We start from the raw sequence: 21,261 nt of genomic DNA on the forward strand, positions 1-21,261 counted from the left end.
ACAATACGGGTACACTATTTACGAAACTGACAACACGGGTATACTATTTACGAAACTGACAACACGGGTATACTATTTATGAAACTGACTATTTATAAAACTCAACACGGGTACACTATTTATGAAACTAACTATTTATAAAACTCAACATGAGTACACTATTTATGAACCTAAAAACAGATACGCTATTTCTGAAACTAACCATTTACGAAACTGAAAAAACGGGTACGCAAAAATTGACTATTTATGAAACTGAAAACAGGTAGGCTATTGGGTCTAGTGTTAGATCGAAGTCGTTAGCTCTTGGATCTGACTTTGTCACTCCTTTCTTCTTCCTCCCTGCCCTGTCTAGGGAATGGTAATCATCCAAGCATATCACCGTCGTGATGTTGTTGATGAGCATGTTGGAGTCTAACGGCCTGAAATATGCATTTGACAACTTCGCAATCAATTTCAACTTCAATGGATTGAAACTTGAGATAAAAACCCACATCTCACCGAAATTTGTAAAAAGAAATCATAGAGAGTATTGTATTTTTTATTTATTGTTTTTGAAAATCATCCCTCAAGTTTTGATTGGATTTGGTAGACCCATCAAGCCTTCACACCATAAAAAAAATCATCGTAAGAAGAAAAGAGAAATCATGCACTCCCAATTCATAAAAAACAAATAAATAAATAAAATACAATCCCCCATTTATCCAAAAATAAAATAAAAATACATGGATGCACAAATACACAGAGACCACAAACAATTCATTAGAAGCATGGATAATTTTGCATTTATTCTCTCAGCCACAAACATCACAGAGATTACATGACAGAGTCAAAAGTGAATCCGAAGCTACAGCACAGACAAAGGAAGGAAGGGATGAAGTTTTTCTGTTTACCTTATCATTCATGAATTTGCAAACCTCGAGATCACCGTCGTTTGTTTGTTCATCCAATCTGAAGCCATGGCCTAAAATCAAGGTCCTACACAGCAACTTCCAATTCTTAGAACAAAGATGAAGGATGGAAGATGCTTACCTTTGCGATATCGGAGAAAGGGATGGAGATGCTCCAGCTTAAGTTTTGGGGTTGCAAATTTGGTGAAGGTTTGTTTGCGGTTTGAGCATCTTGAGGTGGCTCTGGTTGGTTGAAGGATGATTGAGGTAGGATTTGGTATTTGGACGGAGAAGAAGATATTGTTCCGCCAATTTCAGAGTTTGGCAGAGAAGAAGATATAAAGGAAATAGACCAAATAAACGGGCCAAGACTTGACGTTAGGGGTAAATTCGGAAGATCGATAATTTTATTTTGCTTGGGCCAATTTTATTAGGCTGGTTTGGTATTGGGTGTTGTCCTAACCAAGGAAGAAAATATCGGTGATATCGGAAATATCGGTAGTCCGAAAACACGGAAATATCGATGGAAATATCGGTAAAATATCGATATCGATAAAAATTACATGGAAACCACGGAAATTGTAAGAAAAACTTGGAAATTTTTATTGAAACTTTGTAGGATGTTTATTTAGTCAATTATCTATTAGTTTATCACAAAAAATTGGAAGGAAATGCATTGCATGATGGATTTAACATTATCAAGTTGATTATATAGCGATCTGACAAACATTATGAGTGTAGAAAATATGTAGTAATTAATGAAAGAAGTCTAAACACACCATAATCATTTATATATAATGAATTAGTACAATATTTTACACTTTAGAACCACATAGAGTTCCTATGAGGTTCAAATTTGTCACTATCTTCATCATCTCTATGTGTAGAATGAGTGTATTGTGAAGAGTAGTTATCAAATGATAAATCCCCAAAATAGTTTTGCATGTAATTGTTAATATGCCACCCATATGGATCCGAGATTGGTTGAGGTTGTCCATAAGAAAAATCATTTGAAGATTGAGGCTGGGATTGATTCCATGAGTCGCTCGATTCCATCCCAACAGGAATGGGATATGAAGGGTAGGGAAATGGTTGGTTATGAGGATAACCATAGTTACTACTTCCCAATCCAACAGAGTCTGAAGTTCTAGATAACGAGTCATCTTCTTGACTTGACAAAATCTTTTTGCCTCTTTCTCTGCGAGTATAGTCCTTCCCTATGGCACCAATTCCTGGTCCTGCCCGCCTACTGCCATGGTCATCATCCTGGGTTGCATGTGTGAAGTTTGCCTCACCAGTGAAGGGGCTCATATATCCGGGAGGTGGTGGTCCATAATAGTTTCCATATCCACCACCACTACCTCCAGCTCCACTACCTCTAGCTCCACTATGTCCTTCATCATTCCCACCTCCGGTGGTAGGTGAGTCTCCTGATCTTGTACTAGAGCTATCATTAGTATCAGCACGATGTTGTGGTTGTGTAGGATTGGAAAAAGGTGGAATTCCAGTGTTGCTTGGTCTTGGCTGCAAAAGTTCTTCGAAAGAGTCAGCGCTGCTAGATCCCACCTCATCCTCTAATACTCTTTCTACATTTATCCCTTCATTACGTGCTTCTTCAGCAACTCTGGGAGCTGGGTTGCCTTCATCATCATCTAAATGAAGAGGTCTAATCCATTGAAAAAGTTGGTTACCCTCCGTATCATCATCTTCACCAACAATATCAAACACATCTAGTGGGTCACCACGGTCGACATGATCGATTTCTGCTTCCTTATCTCGAATTTGAAGCTTCATGTTGTAGTAGCAATAAACTAATTTTTCCAAGCTACTATGAGCCAACTTATTTCTTTGCTTTGTGTGGATGAGTGCAAATGTGCTCCAATTTCTTTCACAAGCAGATGAGGAAGCCGTTTGTGATAATACTTTTATTGCTAACTTTCTCACAGTTGGTGCATCGGTCCCATACATGATCCACCATTCAGCTACAATGAAAAATAATGTTGATAAGCCTAATAACTCCAACAAATTCTATTATAAACTTATAGTGAAATATGTTTATACTCACTAGGAGACATATTTGTTCGAGCAGCAACTGATGTTGGTTCTCCAAATGTTCTTCTTGCATCTTTAAACCATGTTAGCTGAATACAATAAATTGTGTTAGTTTAATCCAACAAAGTAATTATTATAATTTAAGTAATTGTGTACCTCATTTCCAAATTGGCCAACTGCTGGTGATGCAGGGTCTAATTTATTGTATACATTATGTACAGCACGTATAAGGTTACCATCATCTCCAACACCGGGTCTGTATTGGTATCGGGGATTCAAATAATATGCTGTTCAAAGAAACACATACTCTAATAAGATAAATAATACTTATGCAACTAAAGAAATGAATTGCAAATTATGACATAATTTATACCTGCTGCATGCAAATCGTGGTATAATGTTTTATACCATCGGTCTTCAATTATTTTTACGACCCACCTTGCACCATGTTTTCTTTCCAATTCATCCTTCACTACACGCATCAACTCATATACAGCCCCCATAGTAGGATACACTTCTGTGTCAACGATGTGTAAAACTTTGTAAAGAGGTTCAAACACTTGACACACATGTTCTGTTTGACTCCAAAAAGCATGATCAAGCACTATACTTTCCACCATACGACCTGTATTTGAGCGGCTGAAATTGTGGTTGGCCCAATCGTCACTAGTGAATAGTTGCTTCAACCCTGCTTTCTTCTTGAGTAGGTTGTTTAATGCAATATAGTTGGTGGCGAATCGAGTGGTAGCTGGACGAATAATTTCTCCTCTGCAAAATTCACGCATCTTTGCCAACAACCAACCGTGATTGTAAATATAATTAATGATCGTTCTGGCTCTTTTGACCACAGCAGCAACATTCTCTCTCTTCCCCATTGCCTCAAACATAAGATCAATACAATGTGCTGCACATGATGTCCAAAACACATTATGATGCTTCATTAACTTTTTTCCAGCTTTGACAAATGCAGAACCGTTGTCGGTCACGACTTGGACAACATTATGCTCTCCCACCTCCATGATTACATCCCTCAATAATTTGTAAATATACTTGTAATTCTTTATATGGTCTGAAGCATCAACAGACTTCAAAAAAATTGTCTTGCCCTTGGAGTATACCATGAAGTTGATGATAGATAATCTGGTCGGGCCGGTCCATCCGTCACACATGATTGTGCAACCATTAGTTTCCCACTTTGACCTCAACTTGTTAACATACTCGTCAATGTCTTTATACTCCATATCCAAATATTTGTTTCTTATCTCATAGGGAGTGGGAGGTTGTACTCCAACACCGGCCTGTTGACATCCCACTACCATATTTTTGAAATGATGTGATGAAGCCTTCGCAGCAGGGACATTTTCATAGATAAAGAACTTGCTAATTAGACGCCCCATTCCCTCCTTCACATTACCTCCCTTGAAATAACTCCAAACACTCTTTTGACGTGCGTTGGATGACTTATATAAACTTGGGGCTATTGGTGGTGTTGGTTGTGATTCTCTAAGACTGCCTCCCCGTCTCATTTGTGCACCACCACTTGTCCCGGAACCTTGTCCCCTATTAGGAATTTTATGAAGGTGTTCTCTTTCCCATGCTGACTGTTTGGAGGCACGTAATGCTTGTTTCAAACTGCGTCGTTCTTCAGGTCCCATGTCATCATCACATTCGTCCTCATTGTCATCATCATCACTGTCAACCGCTTGGCCATAGACTTCTCCCCGTAGCCCAGCTCGAATATTTTCCATTCCTTGTGTCATCTTTTCCTTCTGCTGTTTTTTATTTTTTAATAATGTGCTGATGAATGCCTTCACTTCTGGGGGGACATTATCGCATCGTTGGACATTTTTTGCTGGATCTAATCCACTAAGATGGTACTTAAGTCGTGTCACTCCACCACTCTTCATTACCCGACCACAATATTTGCAAATTGTGCCATGTTTGTTTCCGTCTATTGGGTCGCCATGTTCCCAAGCTGGATCACGTTTACTAGCTCCACTAGACATCTTAAACGTACCTACATTTATTTTTCATGAAAATTAGACAAAAGAATTAAATAATAAAGTTATTCTACAGAACCTAAATAATAAAGTTATTCTACAGAAGAATACAATATGAAGTAAAGAAAATGATTGTAAAAATTTAAGTAATTAAAAAATTAATATGGAATAAAAAAACCTAATATTAATGAATAATAATCCAATTTGATAAAAAAATAATCCTAATATAAATGATGAATAATATTCCTTTTTGATAATAATCCTAATATAAATAATCCTACTATAAATGATGATAATTATGTTTCATGAAAATAATCCTAATATAAAACATAGTGAAGAATAATATTCCTTTTTGATAATAATCCAATTTAATAATAATCCACTTTAATAATAATCCAATTTAATCAATAATCCAATTTGATAATAAAAAAAACCTAATATTAATGAATAAAAATGAATAATTCGTTTTTTTTCCCTAAGTTTTGGACCTTTTGGTTCAACCTAACCCAACCCAAGTGTGGTTATGTTTGAGATTTGGGCCTAAGGTCAAGTTTGGAGACTACATTAAGTGGGCTTTAATGAATAGTCCAATTTGATAATAAGCCAATTTAATGAATAATCCAATTTAATGAATAATAATTCAATTTTATAATAATCTAATTTAATGAATAATAATCCAATTTGATAATAAAAAAACCTAATATTAATGAAGAATAATCCAATTTGATAAAAAAATAATCCTAATATAAATGATGAATAATATTCCTTTTTGATAATAATCCTAATATAAATAATCCTACTATAAATGATGATAATTATGTTTCATGAAAATAATCCTAATATAAAACATAGTGAAGAATAATATTCCTTTTTGATAATAATCCAATTTAATAATAATCCACTTTAATAATAATTCAATTTAATGAATAATCCAATATTAATAATCCTATTTGATAATAAAACCTAATATTAATAAAATAATAAATAACATTAAACATTTTAAAATTATCGTAGGGAATAATTATACAACGTTACTTAATTACTTACAAAAAATTAACAAGTAATTGTTAACATTACTTAACTACTTACAAAAATTAACATGCAAGTATTAATTACTTAAAAAAATTAACATACGAGTCCACACAAATTTATTTGTTGTTGTATAAATTACAATAATATAAATAACTTACCTTAAATATGGAACCCTTTGTGTTCAAGCTTTGGAATGGATATGGAATGGCTTTGAAAATGGTAAGGGAAATAAAATAATAAATAACATTAAACATATTAAAATTATCCTAGGGAATAATTATACAACATTACTTAATTACTTAAAAAAAATTAACATGTAATTGTTAACAATACTTAATTACTTACAAAAACTAACATGCAAGTAATAATTACTTAAAAAAAATTAACATGCAATTGTTAACATTACTTAATTACTTACAAAAACTAACATGCAAGTATTAACATTACTTAATTACTTACAAAAACTAACATGCAAGTATTAATTACTTAAAAAAAATTAACATGTAATTGTTAACAATACTTAATTACTTACAAAAACTAACATGACAAACCCCATCCCGAAGGAGGGCATGCTGGCCGTCACGTGAGAGTGACGTAACCATTTGCACAGTACGGAAGCTTTAAGATACAATTTAAATTGATACACCCGAAGGTGAGTCCTAATTTTGTCCAATCTGTCAGAACACCGTCGAATTCCTCGTAGTCACCACACCTTTGTGATTCCTGAACCTGGAGGGGCGCAAAACCAAAATTGAGTGGGTCAGTAAAACAATTCTTTTCCAAATCCAAACATTTCTCAAAACGTTGTAACCCCTCTCCGTAAAACCTGTATACTTTCCCAGAAATGTAAAATATAAATATACATATATATTCTCAAAACTTCATTTTTACTATCTCAACATTATCTCTTTATCAATCATGCCATGCCATGTCATCTCAACATTTCTCATATTAATTATGCCATGCCACATCATCTCAACAGTAATAAGGTATGAATGCATCAACATAATCATATCAGGTGCAAGAAAGTAATCAACCGTAGGCCCTCTAATAGCCCTATACGGTTGAACCTAGAGCTCAAAATCTATCATTATCACTCTACCGAAGTCACCTCTGTGACCCGTCCGGCCTTCTGCACACAAGTTACGCTCTAGTGCTTCTCATAAATCATCTGTGCACATAATCTAAGGTCACCCACCAGTCGGAATCTCACTAACACTCTCGCGACTGGTCTGTCGTACCCACTCCGCGTGGACTGTACGACTAGCATCTACTTGGATCCAAGGCGAGCGTGCGATGCGGTGAATACTATAAGCACTAAACCATGGTGCAGGATTTGAGCTCAATATATATCATCATCATCATAACAGTAATTAAATACTCATCTGTGCGTCCACCGCACCATTTCATACATATGCATCATAAATCAATTCTTACCTGTGCGTCCACCGCACCAATTCATACATATGCATCATATATTAATTCATGCATGGCATTTCAACTCACATTTCTATATACTTTTCATATCAATTCTATGCATGGTATTTCACTTCCCGTTTTTCCACATAACTCATATGCATTTCATTTTAAACATAATTTCATGCATTTTCAATTTCTGGGAAAACGTTAAGTATATATATATATATACGGAAAACAAAACTGCCCACTCACCTGGAGTTCGTCCAACAACTCCCTAGCACCACACATCAAGGCGTCACGACGATCGCCGCCTAGAATAGTAATCAAATCCAACCTCAGAATTCATATCGATAGAATATATAACTTATATAAAATACGTCACTACGTAGTTCGATCCGGAAGATCTGCCACTCAGATTTTAAATCCATAACTTCCAGAGGTCCACAATATATCTCTAGGATAACATCCTAAAATTTCATTACCATCCAACGGTCGGATCTCCGTCAATTTCCAAAACTAAGTGACGGTTAACATTTTATATTATGGACTTACAATTCCAATTCCGGAAGATCCGTAACTCGGATTCCCAATCCGTAAGTTCCAAAATCCTCAAATATTACGTATTACAACGTATCAAAGTTTGGTGACGATCCAACGGTCGGATCATCAATTCACATTTTCACCTAAATGTGAAAACTATAAAACGTTATTTGAACACCTAACCAACAATCTTCAATAACTTTCTCATACGGTGTTCAATTTAGGTATATGAATATACCACAGTGATCTACTCGACGTCACGGACGTCGACATATTTTTAAAATAATTTTATTTTTATTTTTTATTTTTACTGTAGCACCTTCTTCTTCCTTGGGTCGCCGGACTGGTTTTTCCGGCGGCCGTTTTCTGGGCAGTTTTTCAAATTGCCATAACTTTGTCATTTCTCAACGAAATCAAGTGATTCAAAAACTAAAGTTGTAGCCCTTGAAGATACAAAGAGAATGGTACCTTGCACAACACCTAGTTCGCCGTGGTTTGGCCGGAAACTTCCTCGAAAGCCTCGGAGGTCGCCGGAAACTGGGTATTTTTCAAATGAGTATAACTTCTTCAATACTCAACGAAATTGAGTGAAACAAAAAGGAAAGTTGTAGTACTTGACGAGACGAAGAGATTGATACCTATCTCGACTCCTAACTCGCCGGGGATTCGCCGGAAAACGCATCGAAAGCTCCGGCCAAACTTTGAACTTGTCGATCTCCGTGTTCTTACGTCCAAAAACTTCCAACGAAGCACTCCGAGCTTCCTTGGGACCTCACTAAGCTCGCTGTGATCTTGTTTTAGCCTAAATCGTAACCATTTAAAAGATCATGAACAGTATATAAACACGGGACCTTAAAAACTAGGGTTTTCCGAAGCAAAACTTACCTGAAAATGGTGTCTACGTGATCGTGGAGTCCTCAGGGTTGCAATGGTAGTCTTAACTTGGACGTTGGTATAGGTTTTAGGTGGTTTTGGTGGTTGCCCGTGCGTTCGAGAAGAAGAGAGAGAGTGAGAGTTTCTGAGGAAGAGCTGAGGAAGAGAGAGAGAGTGACTGAGGAGATGAGAGAGAGACAACAAACGGGAAATGGGGAGGGATTTAGGGTGTAGGACCCTACCTAAAGTCCAAACACAAAATTATTAGTCCAAGTTTAAGTTTAATTAACAATAACTTAGGAATTTTAGGTAAAACCAATACCAAAATTACGCACCTTAATCCCGTTTAAGGGCATTTTCGTCTTTTCACGTCCTCGGAATTAAAATTCCAGGACGGGCTGTGACAATCTTCCCTCCTTATAGAATTTCGTCCCCGAAATTCCAGCAATCAACTAAATCAACCATACTCCAACAATAGCTTCGGGTAAATCTCTCTCATCCGTTTCTCTTTCTCCCACATAATTTTCTACTGAATGATTTCCTTCACAAAGCTTTTACCACTTACTCTGTCTTAATTCTCAGGACCTTCTTTTCCCAATCCAAAGTAGTCCTTGGTTCCTTATCAAGTCGAATCCAATTGAATTCTAAATAGTTGCACCAGAATCCCATGTGACGAATCTGCCACCTAGTGACAACGCATCGAAATATAATGCATTATGCACCTTAGCCAATTTTGAAGGCATCACAAACTTATATGCAACTTCATTGATTCTTTTAATGATCAAAACGGTCTGATGTGTTTAAGACTTATCTTGTCTCCTTTCCAATTCTCGCCATTTCTGTTCGTGGTGAATTTTCCAAAATATCGAATCATGAAACACATCATGCACTTACGACAACTCTGGAAGCCATTCAAATTTGTAAGCAACTTCACCAACCTCTCGATGATCACTTAAAGTCCGATGTACTTAGGATTTAACTTGCCTTCCTTTCCAGACCGAATCATACTTTCCTAAGGTGAAAACTTCGAAAATATAAAATCATCTGTCTTATACACTTGATTAGTGGCATATCCATCTGTTAATCTCTTTTGCCATTCCTGGCTACTTTCAGGTTAACTTACTCACCTGAATATTTTGAGGAGACTCATCCATAGTCTCAGGGTCTACTAAAACTCTTTCGTGATCGAATCTTCCTCTACCCAGAAGCATTAGGCACATACTTTTCGTTTGCTTGTATTCACATATCATTTGATTCACGAATCATGTACTCATTATTTTTCCCTTCTTTCTCTACCCTGGGTTAATTCTTAAATTTCCTCGTCAAACATTTAAGTTTTGAGTACGACCTTACCAAACAGGCCTAACTTGAAATTTAACAAGTATAACTTCTTCTCGATCTTCCATTCTTAATTTTTCTTCCGTTGGTTTTCAATCCACAAGATGATACTCTTGGCAAACGTGCCAGACATTAATCTTACTGTAGTCTTCTCACCAAGTGCTTCAGCTAGAACAAACTTTACGATCACCCTAACATTTGCATCAACATGCCTCCAATACCATTCAAGAAACATCACTAAAAATTTATGATTACCACTATTCTCTGGGAATACCAAAATACGTGCATGAGTGAGGAAATACTTCAGTTGTTAAATCCTTTGCTTACAATTCCTTCCCACTCATACCTAACCTCTTTTCTCAACAGTCTCGTCAATGACAAAGCAACGACTGAAAAATCTTTCACAACCATCCAAGATAGCCTGGTAAGCTAAGAAATTCCAAATCTCAATTACGACTCGTGGTTGTTCCAAATTTTAATTTCTGTTACCTTTTAAGGATTCACTTGAATACCTTAAGAATATATAACATATCCCAGAAATGCTGCTTGATTCATCCAACATTCGCATTTGCTAAACTTAGCATACAATCGACATTCTTCCAATCTTTGTTCTACCGACTTAATACGTTTACATGCTCTGCTCTGGCTCAGAATATGCCAGAATATCTTCAATGAAAATGATATCAATTATCAAGGCATTATTGGAATACTTCATCCATCAACTCATAAAACCGCATGAGTATCCACATAGCATCACCAAACTTTATAAGGACCATAACAAGTCCAGAAACCATCTTATGATCAACGTCACTTATAATATTCAATTGGTAGTAACCAGATCTCAATTCAATCTTTGAATCTTCGCAATTACTTCTGAGCTGGTTAAATAAACATCAGTACATCACCATGGATAACGGTTCTCAATCGTTACCCGACTCCATTGTCTATAATCAATGAACAGTCTCAAGATCCATTTTCTTCCTCACCAACAAACTGGGCTCCTCAAAAGTGTTGTACTAGGTTGAATAAAACTTTTATCAACCAATTCCCTCAACTGAATTTCCAATTCCCTTAACTCATCATGAACCAATCTCCAATATAAATTTATACCTGGCAACAAATCAATAGTGAACCTCATATCTCTGCCTGAAGGCAATCCAAGTATACTTTCAGGGAAGACATCAAGAAAAGTCTAACTCTTTCGACATTATTCACACTACTCCAAACAACATCATTTAGCACCACATGAGCTAAGTATTTTTGACAGCCTTTCGAAAACAATCTCTTTGCTCTCACAGCATAAATAATGGCTGAACTCAATCCACTTTGCATACTTACAAAAGTAATCTCTGGTCATCCAGATCGATGGAAAGTACTGGTTTCCCTTAACATTCCGTCTTGTCACAATTATAACCAACCAATCTAATGGAAATAATTTAACCGACACAATACATACTCTATTACTACTAAGCATTCTGAATAAGTACAAAATAATCTACCGGTTTACTTACTTAACGAATCCACGAATGAGTTATTAATATTACGGTCTGCAGCCCGCAATACTGATAAATCATCGTTGTCTCGATAAGTAGGCAACCACTCACAAAGATATAACATTACTATTTTGTCACTCAATGCAAAATACATACACTCGTCTCAACTACATTTATTTACTACTCTCTAGGTAATAACATACATAATAAGAAATATATCAGCCGAAGTCAACTAGAATGACCAATACGGTTGATTCAACTCTTATCTCAATAATACGTCGGCCGGATCCACTCCGCGTGGTCGGTACGGCCGAGCCTATAACTCACAAATTTCGCATGTGTCAATCGAATCCACTTCTCGTGGCCTGTACGGCTGAACATATAACTCATCAAATCTCTCTGTACTCACAGTCAATCCGACCAAACTACTAAGTTTATAACTCTTCTGAATTGACACTATGATATCATGGAAAATTATTGAGTACAACTGATTCTAGGGACGATTCACAATTCTGTGTCCCCTCTGTTCACATAAACACATTCATTAATTTCACACTTCCCAAAGTGTTAATTTTTGTACCTGCAGCACAAGGTACATTTCCTTTACTCGAGACACCTTGTCTCAAATATCTAGGATTACCAGTATATCCATCACTTTTATTCTGACCAGCGACATTAAAACCTCAGCTAGAAGAATTAACTCTAGCTTCACTTCTTTCGAAGCTCTAAATCTTTCTATATCCTTGATATGACGAATCATTAACTTTATCGTCTTCTTTTAATTCCCATTCATTTCTTATTCTTCTTTATTCTCGTTGCTCATGTTCTCAGAGTCCTCAAGATTCAACAACATCTAGCATACTCCTGATAAGAACTACAATGGATAGTGGTCACCCAAAATACCACTTCCCTTTTGTCACCCAGCTTAAAACAACATAACACCTCCACCAAATTAACAACAATATCTGGATGGAACGAGGCTAGTCTGAAAACTTTCTATAATATCCCTCGATCATCACCTTCCTTGTCTCATATTTGTAAACTCTTGTTTACTACCATCGATAAATGCCGGAGGGATAAACTTTTCCTTTAAACAAGTCCTTAAACAATTCTCAATCGACTGATTCCTCTGGTGACAACAATTCATACTCCTGTTTCCACCAGGATACAAATTCATAACCAAAACCAGGTAGTCGTCTCGACCCCTTGTCAGAAGGAAGATTCCTTTGACTTGCATATTCCGAAACATCTTTTCCAATTGGTTAATCCGTCACTTTGTTCCCTCAGGTTCATCATTTCTCTTAAGTGATTCAAATTCAACTCATAACCCGTCTTAAAATGTCCATTTTTCTAATATACTGAATCACCATAAGAATAGTTTCCCCTAACCCGCTAAATCAGGGAGACTAAGTTCCTCTAACTACGTGGTTTGCTACGAGGCGGTGTAGTTCTGACAGAATTCACTAGAAACTTCTCAAGATGTCCAAGATTGCAACCATGCTCTGATACCAACTGACAAACCCCATCCCGAAGGAGGGCATGCTGGCCGTCACGTGAGAGTGACGTAACCATTTGCACAGTACGGAAGCTTTAAGATACAATTTAAATTGATACACCCGAAGGTGAGTCCTAATTTTGTCCAATCTGTCAGAACACCGTCGAATTCCTCGTAGTCACCACACCTTTGTGATTCCTGAACCTGGAGGGGCGCAAAACCAAAATTGAGTGGGTCAGTAAAACAATTCTTTTCCAAATCCAAACATTTCTCAAAACGTTGTAACCCCTCTCCGTAAAACCTGTATACTTTCCCAGAAATGTAAAATATAAATATACATATATATTCTCAAAACTTCATTTTTACTATCTCAACATTATCTCTTTATCAATCATGCCATGCCATGTCATCTCAACATTTCTCATATTAATTATGCCATGCCACATCATCTCAACAGTAATAAGGTATGAATGCATCAACATAATCATATCAGGTGCAAGAAAGTAATCAACCGTAGGCCCTCTAATAGCCCTATACGGTTGAACCTAGAGCTCAAAATCTATCATTATCACTCTACCAGAGTCACCTCTGTGACCCGTCCGGCCTTCTGCACACAAGTTACGCTCTAGTGCTTCTCATAAATCATCTGTGCACATAATCTAAGGTCACCCACCAGTCGGAATCTCACTAACACTCTCGCGACTGGTCTGTCGTACCCACTCCGTGTGGACTGTACGACTAGCATCTACTTGGATCCAAGGCGAGCGTGCGATGCGGTGAATACTATAAGCACTAAACCATGGTGCAGGATTTGAGCTCAATATATATCATCATCATCATAACAGTAATTAAATACTCATCTGTGCGTCCACCGCACCATTTCATACATATGCATCATAAATCAATTCTTACCTGTGCGTCCACCGCACCAATTCATACATATGCATCATATATTAATTCATGCATGGCATTTCAACTCACATTTCTATATACTTTTCATATCAATTCTATGCATGGTATTTCACTTCCCGTTTTTCCACATAACTCATATGCATTTCATTTTAAACATAATTTCATGCATTTTCAATTTCTGGGAAAACGTTAAGTATATATATATATATACGGAAAACAAAACTGCCCACTCACCTGGAGTTCGTCCAACAACTCCCTAGCACCACACATCAAGGCGTCACGACGATCGCCGCCTAGAATAGTAATCAAATCCAACCTCAGAATTCATATCGATAGAATATATAACTTATATAAAATACGTCACTACGTAGTTCGATCCGGAAGATCTGCCACTCAGATTTTAAATCCATAACTTCCAGAGGTCCACAATATATCTCTAGGATAACATCCTAAAATTTCATTACCATCCAACGGTCGGATCTCCGTCAATTTCCAAAACTAAGTGACGGTTAACATTTTATATTATGGACTTACAATTCCAATTCCGGAAGATCCGTAACTCGGATTCCCAATCCGTAAGTTCCAAAATCCTCAAATATTACGTATTACAACGTATCAAAGTTTGGTGACGATCCAACGGTCGGATCATCAATTCACATTTTCACCTAAATGTGAAAACTATAAAACGTTATTTGAACACCTAACCAACAATCTTCAATAACTTTCTCATACGGTGTTCAATTTAGGTATATGAATATACCACAGTGATCTACTCGACGTCACGGACGTCGACATATTTTTAAAATAATTTTATTTTTATTTTTTATTTTTACTGTAGCACCTTCTTCTTCCTTGGGTCGCCGGACTGGTTTTTCCGGCGGCCGTTTTCTGGGCAGTTTTTCAAATTGCCATAACTTTGTCATTTCTCAACGAAATCAAGTGATTCAAAAACTAAAGTTGTAGCCCTTGAAGATACAAAGAGAATGGTACCTTGCACAACACCTAGTTCGCCGTGGTTTGGCCGGAAACTTCCTCGAAAGCCTCGGAGGTCGCCGGAAACTGGGTATTTTTCAAATGAGTATAACTTCTTCAATACTCAACGAAATTGAGTGAAACAAAAAGGAAAGTTGTAGTACTTGACGAGACGAAGAGATTGATACCTATCTCGACTCCTAACTCGCCGGGGATTCGCCGGAAAACGCATCGAAAGCTCCGGCCAAACTTTGAACTTGTCGATCTCCGTGTTCTTACGTCCAAAAACTTCCAACGAAGCACTCCGAGCTTCCTTGGGACCTCACTAAGCTCGCTGTGATCTTGTTTTAGCCTAAATCGTAACCATTTAAAAGATCATGAACAGTATATAAACACGGGACCTTAAAAACTAGGGTTTTCCGAAGCAAAACTTACCTGAAAATGGTGTCTACGTGATCGTGGAGTCCTCAGGGTTGCAATGGTAGTCTTAACTTGGACGTTGGTATAGGTTTTAGGTGGTTTTGGTGGTTGCCCGTGCGTTCGAGAAGAAGAGAGAGAGTGAGAGTTTCTGAGGAAGAGCTGAGGAAGAGAGAGAGAGTGACTGAGGAGATGAGAGAGAGACAACAAACGGGAAATGGGGAGGGATTTAGGGTGTAGGACCCTACCTAAAGTCCAAACACAAAATTATTAGTCCAAGTTTAAGTTTAATTAACAATAACTTAGGAATTTTAGGTAAAACCAATACCAAAATTACGCACCTTAATCCCGTTTAAGGGCATTTTCGTCTTTTCACGTCCTCGGAATTAAAATTCCAGGACGGGCTGTGACATAACATGCAAGTAATAATTACTTAAAAAAAATTAACATGCAATTGTTAACATTACTTAATTACTTACAAAAACTAACATGCAAGTATTAACATTACTTAATTACTTACAAAAACTAACATGCAAGTATTAATTACTTAAAAAAAATTAACATGTAATTGTTAACAATACTTAATTACTTACAAAAACTAACATGCAAGTAATAATTACTTAAAAAAAATTAACATGCAATTGTTAACATTACTTAATTACTTACAAAAACTAACATGCAAGTATTAATTACTTAAAAAATTTACATACGAGTTCACACAAATTTTTTTGTTGTTGTATAAATTATAAGAATATAAATATAAGTTTGTAAACTTACTTTAAATATGGAACCCTTTGTGTTTAAGCTCTGGATCTGGAATGACTTTGAAAGGGGTAAGGGAAATAAAATAATCGAAAATGCTCCTCTGATACTGATACTCCACCTCTTGAAATTTTTTCACAATGACAACTTTGAACGAGTTCACACAATAACTCTGAAACTCCACCTTTTAAAACAATATTGGCACACGGTTTTGAATGAAACCACCGGTTTGAAAAGAGTCTTTTCAAAAGACTACTGATGATAATGGTAAAAGATGCATGAAATTGTCCAAATAATTGTTCGTGTTGTCGAGAATATGGAGTGAGTCATGTGTCCTCCTGACAGGAGGAACCCACACACACACACACAAATGACCACCATTCATGGTCTGAAAAGAATACAATTGATAATTGTAAAAGCTGCATGAAATTGTCTAAATAATTGTAAAAATATTGAGTGAGTTTATCCTCCTGACAGGAGGAACCCACACACATCATCACTGTCAAAAACACATCGCACGCACACACAACGCACGCACGCAGACCACACCTCAGTCTCTCTCTCTCGATCCTTCTCGTTCTCTCTTCTCCCTTCTCTTCTTCCAAACACACACACACACAGAGAGCTCCTCAGTCTCTCTCTCTCTCGATCATCCTTCTCCATCTCTCTTCTCCCTTCTCTTCTCCCACACACACACTCACACAGAGAGCTCCACAGGTTGACATCGGATCCAAGTCCAACACACGCACACACAGAGATCGGACTCACAGAGATCTCCGATCTCTCTTCTGCCAAACACACACATGCACACAGAGATCTCTCGATCTCTCATCTCCATTCTCCGATCTCTCTTCTCCCTTCTCCGATCTCTCTTCTCCCAAACACCCACATACAAAGAGAGATCTCCGATCTCTCTTCTCCCAAACACACACACACACAGAGATCGCCGTTGATCGTGGCTCAGGCGAAGTCAGAGGTGCGCCGCGGAGCAAGGATCGTTCGTATTCCGCTTCGTCAGGTGAGATTCCATGAAACCCTAAACCCTAATCTCTCCGACTTCACCCTGCCTTGAATCGTTTGTATATTTGTGAAATCTGATGTATATTTGTGAAATTAATGTTAAGATTCGTGTTTTTGCAAGGTTTTTGGGACGAAACCGGCCCGGGAATCGCCCCACCGTCTCCGGCGTTCTTCTCCGACGTCGCCTCGGATTCCGATTCCACCGTCCATGGATATTTCGCCGATAATTTCCAAATATCGCGATATTTGGCCGAAAACCCCACGGAAACCAGTTAAAATATCGCCGACCGGAAAAATCGATATTATCGGCGATATTTCGCCGATAATATCGATATTTAAATATGTGGTCCTAACCGTTAAATAAAGTTAGTACATGACTTTTGGTTAAAATTCAAAGTTTTGAAGCTATTTTCATTAGTTTTCCTTAAGATGATAAAAGCAAATATCATAGGTGAAGGAAAACAATAAAAATAAAATTTTACCTGTTTGGTTTGTTTATTCCATTAGAGAAATTTTTTTCACAAGATAATTGAGTAGGTAATTTGTCACATCAACTATTACTGTACAAGTTTGTCGATATCGTTTGCTTACACTATTGAAGATGTTTTTGTGAACACGGAAAATTCCTGAAACGAAAGAGACAAGAACAACGTGCACAAACAAATATTTGTATTTGATGATTTTGGGTTACAATCTCTCTCAAATTTGATCCTATGATTCGATCTCCTTAAGGTGTTGATTTGTGGATGTTTCGTTGATCTAAGGGCCGTCGAGGCTTGATTTTGGATGAACTGTTGGAAGTTTCTTCAAGGGCCGTGGGCTTGATCTTTGAAGGTGGATTTGAGCGAATCTTCAAGTAGCCGTTGGGGCTTGATCTTGAGGATGAGTGTTTCTTCAAGGGCCGTTGAGGCTTGATCTTGAATAATGGTGATGAACGAATTTTCAAGGGCTTTTGGGCTTGATCTTGAAGAACAGTGATGAACGGATCTTCAAGGGCTTTTGGGCTTGATCTTGAAGAACAGTTGGATGTGTGGATTTGTTGATGTTGTTGATCCAAGGGCCGTCGGGGCTTGATCTTGGAAGAACGATGAACGAATAACGAATAACACTTTCTTCAAGGGCCGTCGGGGCTTGATCTTGAATTGGTGGATGATTGTTGATCCAAAGGGCCGTTTGGGCCTGATCTTAGGATGAACAATGAACGAAGAACGAAGAGAGTTTTCTTGATTCTTCAGGAACCTGGATGCTTGAGAGCTTCGGAGTTTTAGAGCTTCAGAGCTTCAAGAATTTTGCCTAATGATTTTGGTTCCTCCCCAAAATGAATGAAATTGGCTTGTATTTATATAATTTTCCAAGGCCTAATTTTGAATATAATATCCCAGATGAAATAAGTCGTTTCTGCCAGGTGTTGACACGTATCCTGTTTGATGACTTTTCCAACTCATTTCAATTTTTCGTCGAGTCACACGCTACGTGTAAAATTTATGTAATACATGAGCATTGAAATTTTGATTTATCGATCAACATTTATTTACCGAAATTTCGATGTCTACAGTTTTATTGGTACTTTACTAGCTCTGGAACTATATTTGTGAAAGGGTCGGATTCGATCGGGTCATCCTTGATCTAAATCTGAATTCATTTATAATCAGTTTAACAGATTCAGTACCTATTCAGATCATTGAATCCAGCTTGTCGAAATACCATTAGAAATCTCATTTTTTATTATATTTTTCAATTTTAAATTAAAAGTTTCACATGTTAAGTAATAAGAAAATAAACTTAAATTACCATTAAACAAAAGTATAAATAATATTTTTTTATTAAATCGGATTAGATTATTATCTGAACGAATTAGCCTCAATCCATATTCGGATCTATTTACAATTGATTATCGAATTCGGATCCTTTTTGGAAAATTGGATTAGAAGTTACGATCCATATCCTATTAATTTGGATTAGATCCAGGTCAAAATATGATCCATTAACAAGTCTTTTTCCATGTAAAATCATTATACATTGTATCGTAGATGATTAGTACAAGGAGTATCAGATTCCTCGTGCAGTCGTACTACATGCAAATTGATCACAAGTCAGCAAGGTCATGCTCATTCAAGGAGAGGTTTTTGTGTGAGGCACCAAATGTGGTGGGTCATGAGTATGGTATGAGAGGGAGTGGGACACAAAATAGGATCAAGTGAACCTAGCAAAATCAGTGAGGGTAGGGTAGAGGGTGGTTTTTGTCTCTGGACACGTAGGGATACATGATCCAGTCAGAATACCGAAGAATTTATCCCATTCATATCAAATTCCTCAACAACCTCAATAAGAGGGATGTTAGCGACGTGCGGGTTCGTGCGGGGTAAATGGTGTTGCTTGTTAGGGTTTTTGCTTTGTGCTTTTTTGTTTTGAGCTCCAAACCTTGTGTTAGGTTGTTTGTTTGTGCTACTTTGGAGATCCATAGTTTTGTTCTGTGTTTCAATTTTCACCTGTAATTAGGGCTCTGTTTATGTACACTTTTTGTGCTAGCAATAAATTTCAGAGTAATCCCCAATTTAACTATCCTTAAGTTTTGTCAAAATTGCACTTTATTTACATTTTCTTTTTTTCGTCTCACTTTCATACCTAGAGTTTAATTTTCTTGCCACTTTCATACTTCTGTTAGGTCATCTCTAATGGATCAGACCATGTTTTGGCCCGAAATGAGACAAAATCCAACTCCAATGGAGGGATGGGCCAAAAAAAAGGGACCCACTAGGCCATTTCTCAGCCTTTTGGCCATTAGGCTAGGCAAAGGCCATAATGACACACCCCGACCCGGAACGTCCACTAGGACTCCAAATCAAGCTGTGCTGGCCGACACCTGGAAATCCATTTAGTTTTAAGTTGGGTTTTACACTTAAACTAGATTAAGTCCAAAAATTATTCTAAAATATAAGGATGCTCGTGGGGTTGAGTAGGCCACAATGGTATATTCAAATACCCCAATTGAGCGACGTATGAGAAATTGATCCTAGGTTTTGTATATGTGTTATCGAATTAACGTTAAATTAGTTGTTTCACATATAGGTGAGACAGGACGAGCATAGCCAGGCAAGACTCGGGGACTACGACCTAGCTATATACCAGTGAGTGGGCTTTTGGTTTTCAGTATATATATATATATATACACACACACACACACACTTGGTATTTTCCCCATAAAACTTAATTAAATGGTTTTATATTTTGAAATGCCATGTCAAATGCTCTCTATGTTCGATTATGCATTAGTATGGTTATATATATTGTTGCTTGACGCTGTGAACGCTCATGTAAGCTTCAGGTGAGTATATTGATGGTAGTGATGGTAGTGAGTATAATTGTGTTAAGATGTATTCATAGCTTATTATCCTACACCCTGGTGTTAGTGCTCCGCCCAAGGACAGGGTCTAGCCTTCACGTGATCATTCACCTCCCACACCACATGCTCACCTTGGATCCAAGGCAGGTGTCAGCCTGTCGTACATACCACATTAGGTGGATCCGACTCATAAGTGACTTGCGCTACTTTGCACAGCCTTCACGTGATCGTAGCACTTGTGCGTATTTATTTACACCTAGTCTGTCGTACTGACCATATGAAGTGGTTCCGACTCGTGTGCAGGATTTGATTGATGAGCTATGGTCTCAGCCGTACAGGTCACTTTAGGTGACTCCGGCAGGCATACTATTTCATATTGGTTTATTCCACCCGACTTACTTATTTCTTACTGAGATTTGACATGGTATATTTGTGGAATTGTTATTTCAAATATGGTTTTGAGATACAAACATGCATGCTATTTTCTAGGAAGTATACAGATTTTACGGTAAGGGGTTATTACCTTTGATAATTGAAATGGTTTTTGAAAAGCTTTGATTTTGCCCACTCACACTTTCTGTTTTGTTCCCCTCCAGGTTTTAATTGTTGAAAGTTCATATCGACGAGGATTCTTGGCAAATCTCAGGATAGGTGGCTACTTATGAGGGTATAATCCTTATCCACTCTACTGTACTTACTTATGCTC

General features: G+C 37.3%; 1 protein-coding gene and 1 long non-coding RNA gene across 2 annotated transcripts; both read right to left on the reverse strand.

The window, feature by feature from the left end:
- Positions 1-75: 75 nt before the first annotated feature.
- Positions 76-1,210, reverse strand: LOC103407260 (uncharacterized). The gene is made up of 3 exons (XR_011573171.1): positions 1,030-1,210; positions 891-948; positions 76-419 (listed from the first exon to the last, which is right to left on the reverse strand). It is a non-coding gene; the product is annotated as an uncharacterized lncRNA (long non-coding RNA).
- A 938-nt stretch (positions 1,211-2,148) lies between these two features.
- On the reverse strand, positions 2,149-5,063 carry LOC139189508 (uncharacterized). Its single transcript, XM_070808469.1, has 5 exons — positions 3,313-5,063; positions 3,096-3,226; positions 2,953-3,028; positions 2,330-2,869; positions 2,149-2,153 (listed from the first exon to the last, which is right to left on the reverse strand). Exons 1-5 carry the CDS (start codon positions 4,943-4,945, stop codon positions 2,149-2,151), a joined length of 2,385 nt encoding a protein of 794 aa, XP_070664570.1. The 5' UTR covers positions 4,946-5,063.
- Between the last annotated feature and the right edge of the window lie 16,198 nt (positions 5,064-21,261).

This window comes from Malus domestica, chromosome 11 (assembly GCF_042453785.1).
Source record: "Malus domestica chromosome 11, GDT2T_hap1".
NCBI lineage: Eukaryota > Viridiplantae > Streptophyta > Magnoliopsida > Rosales > Rosaceae > Malus > Malus domestica.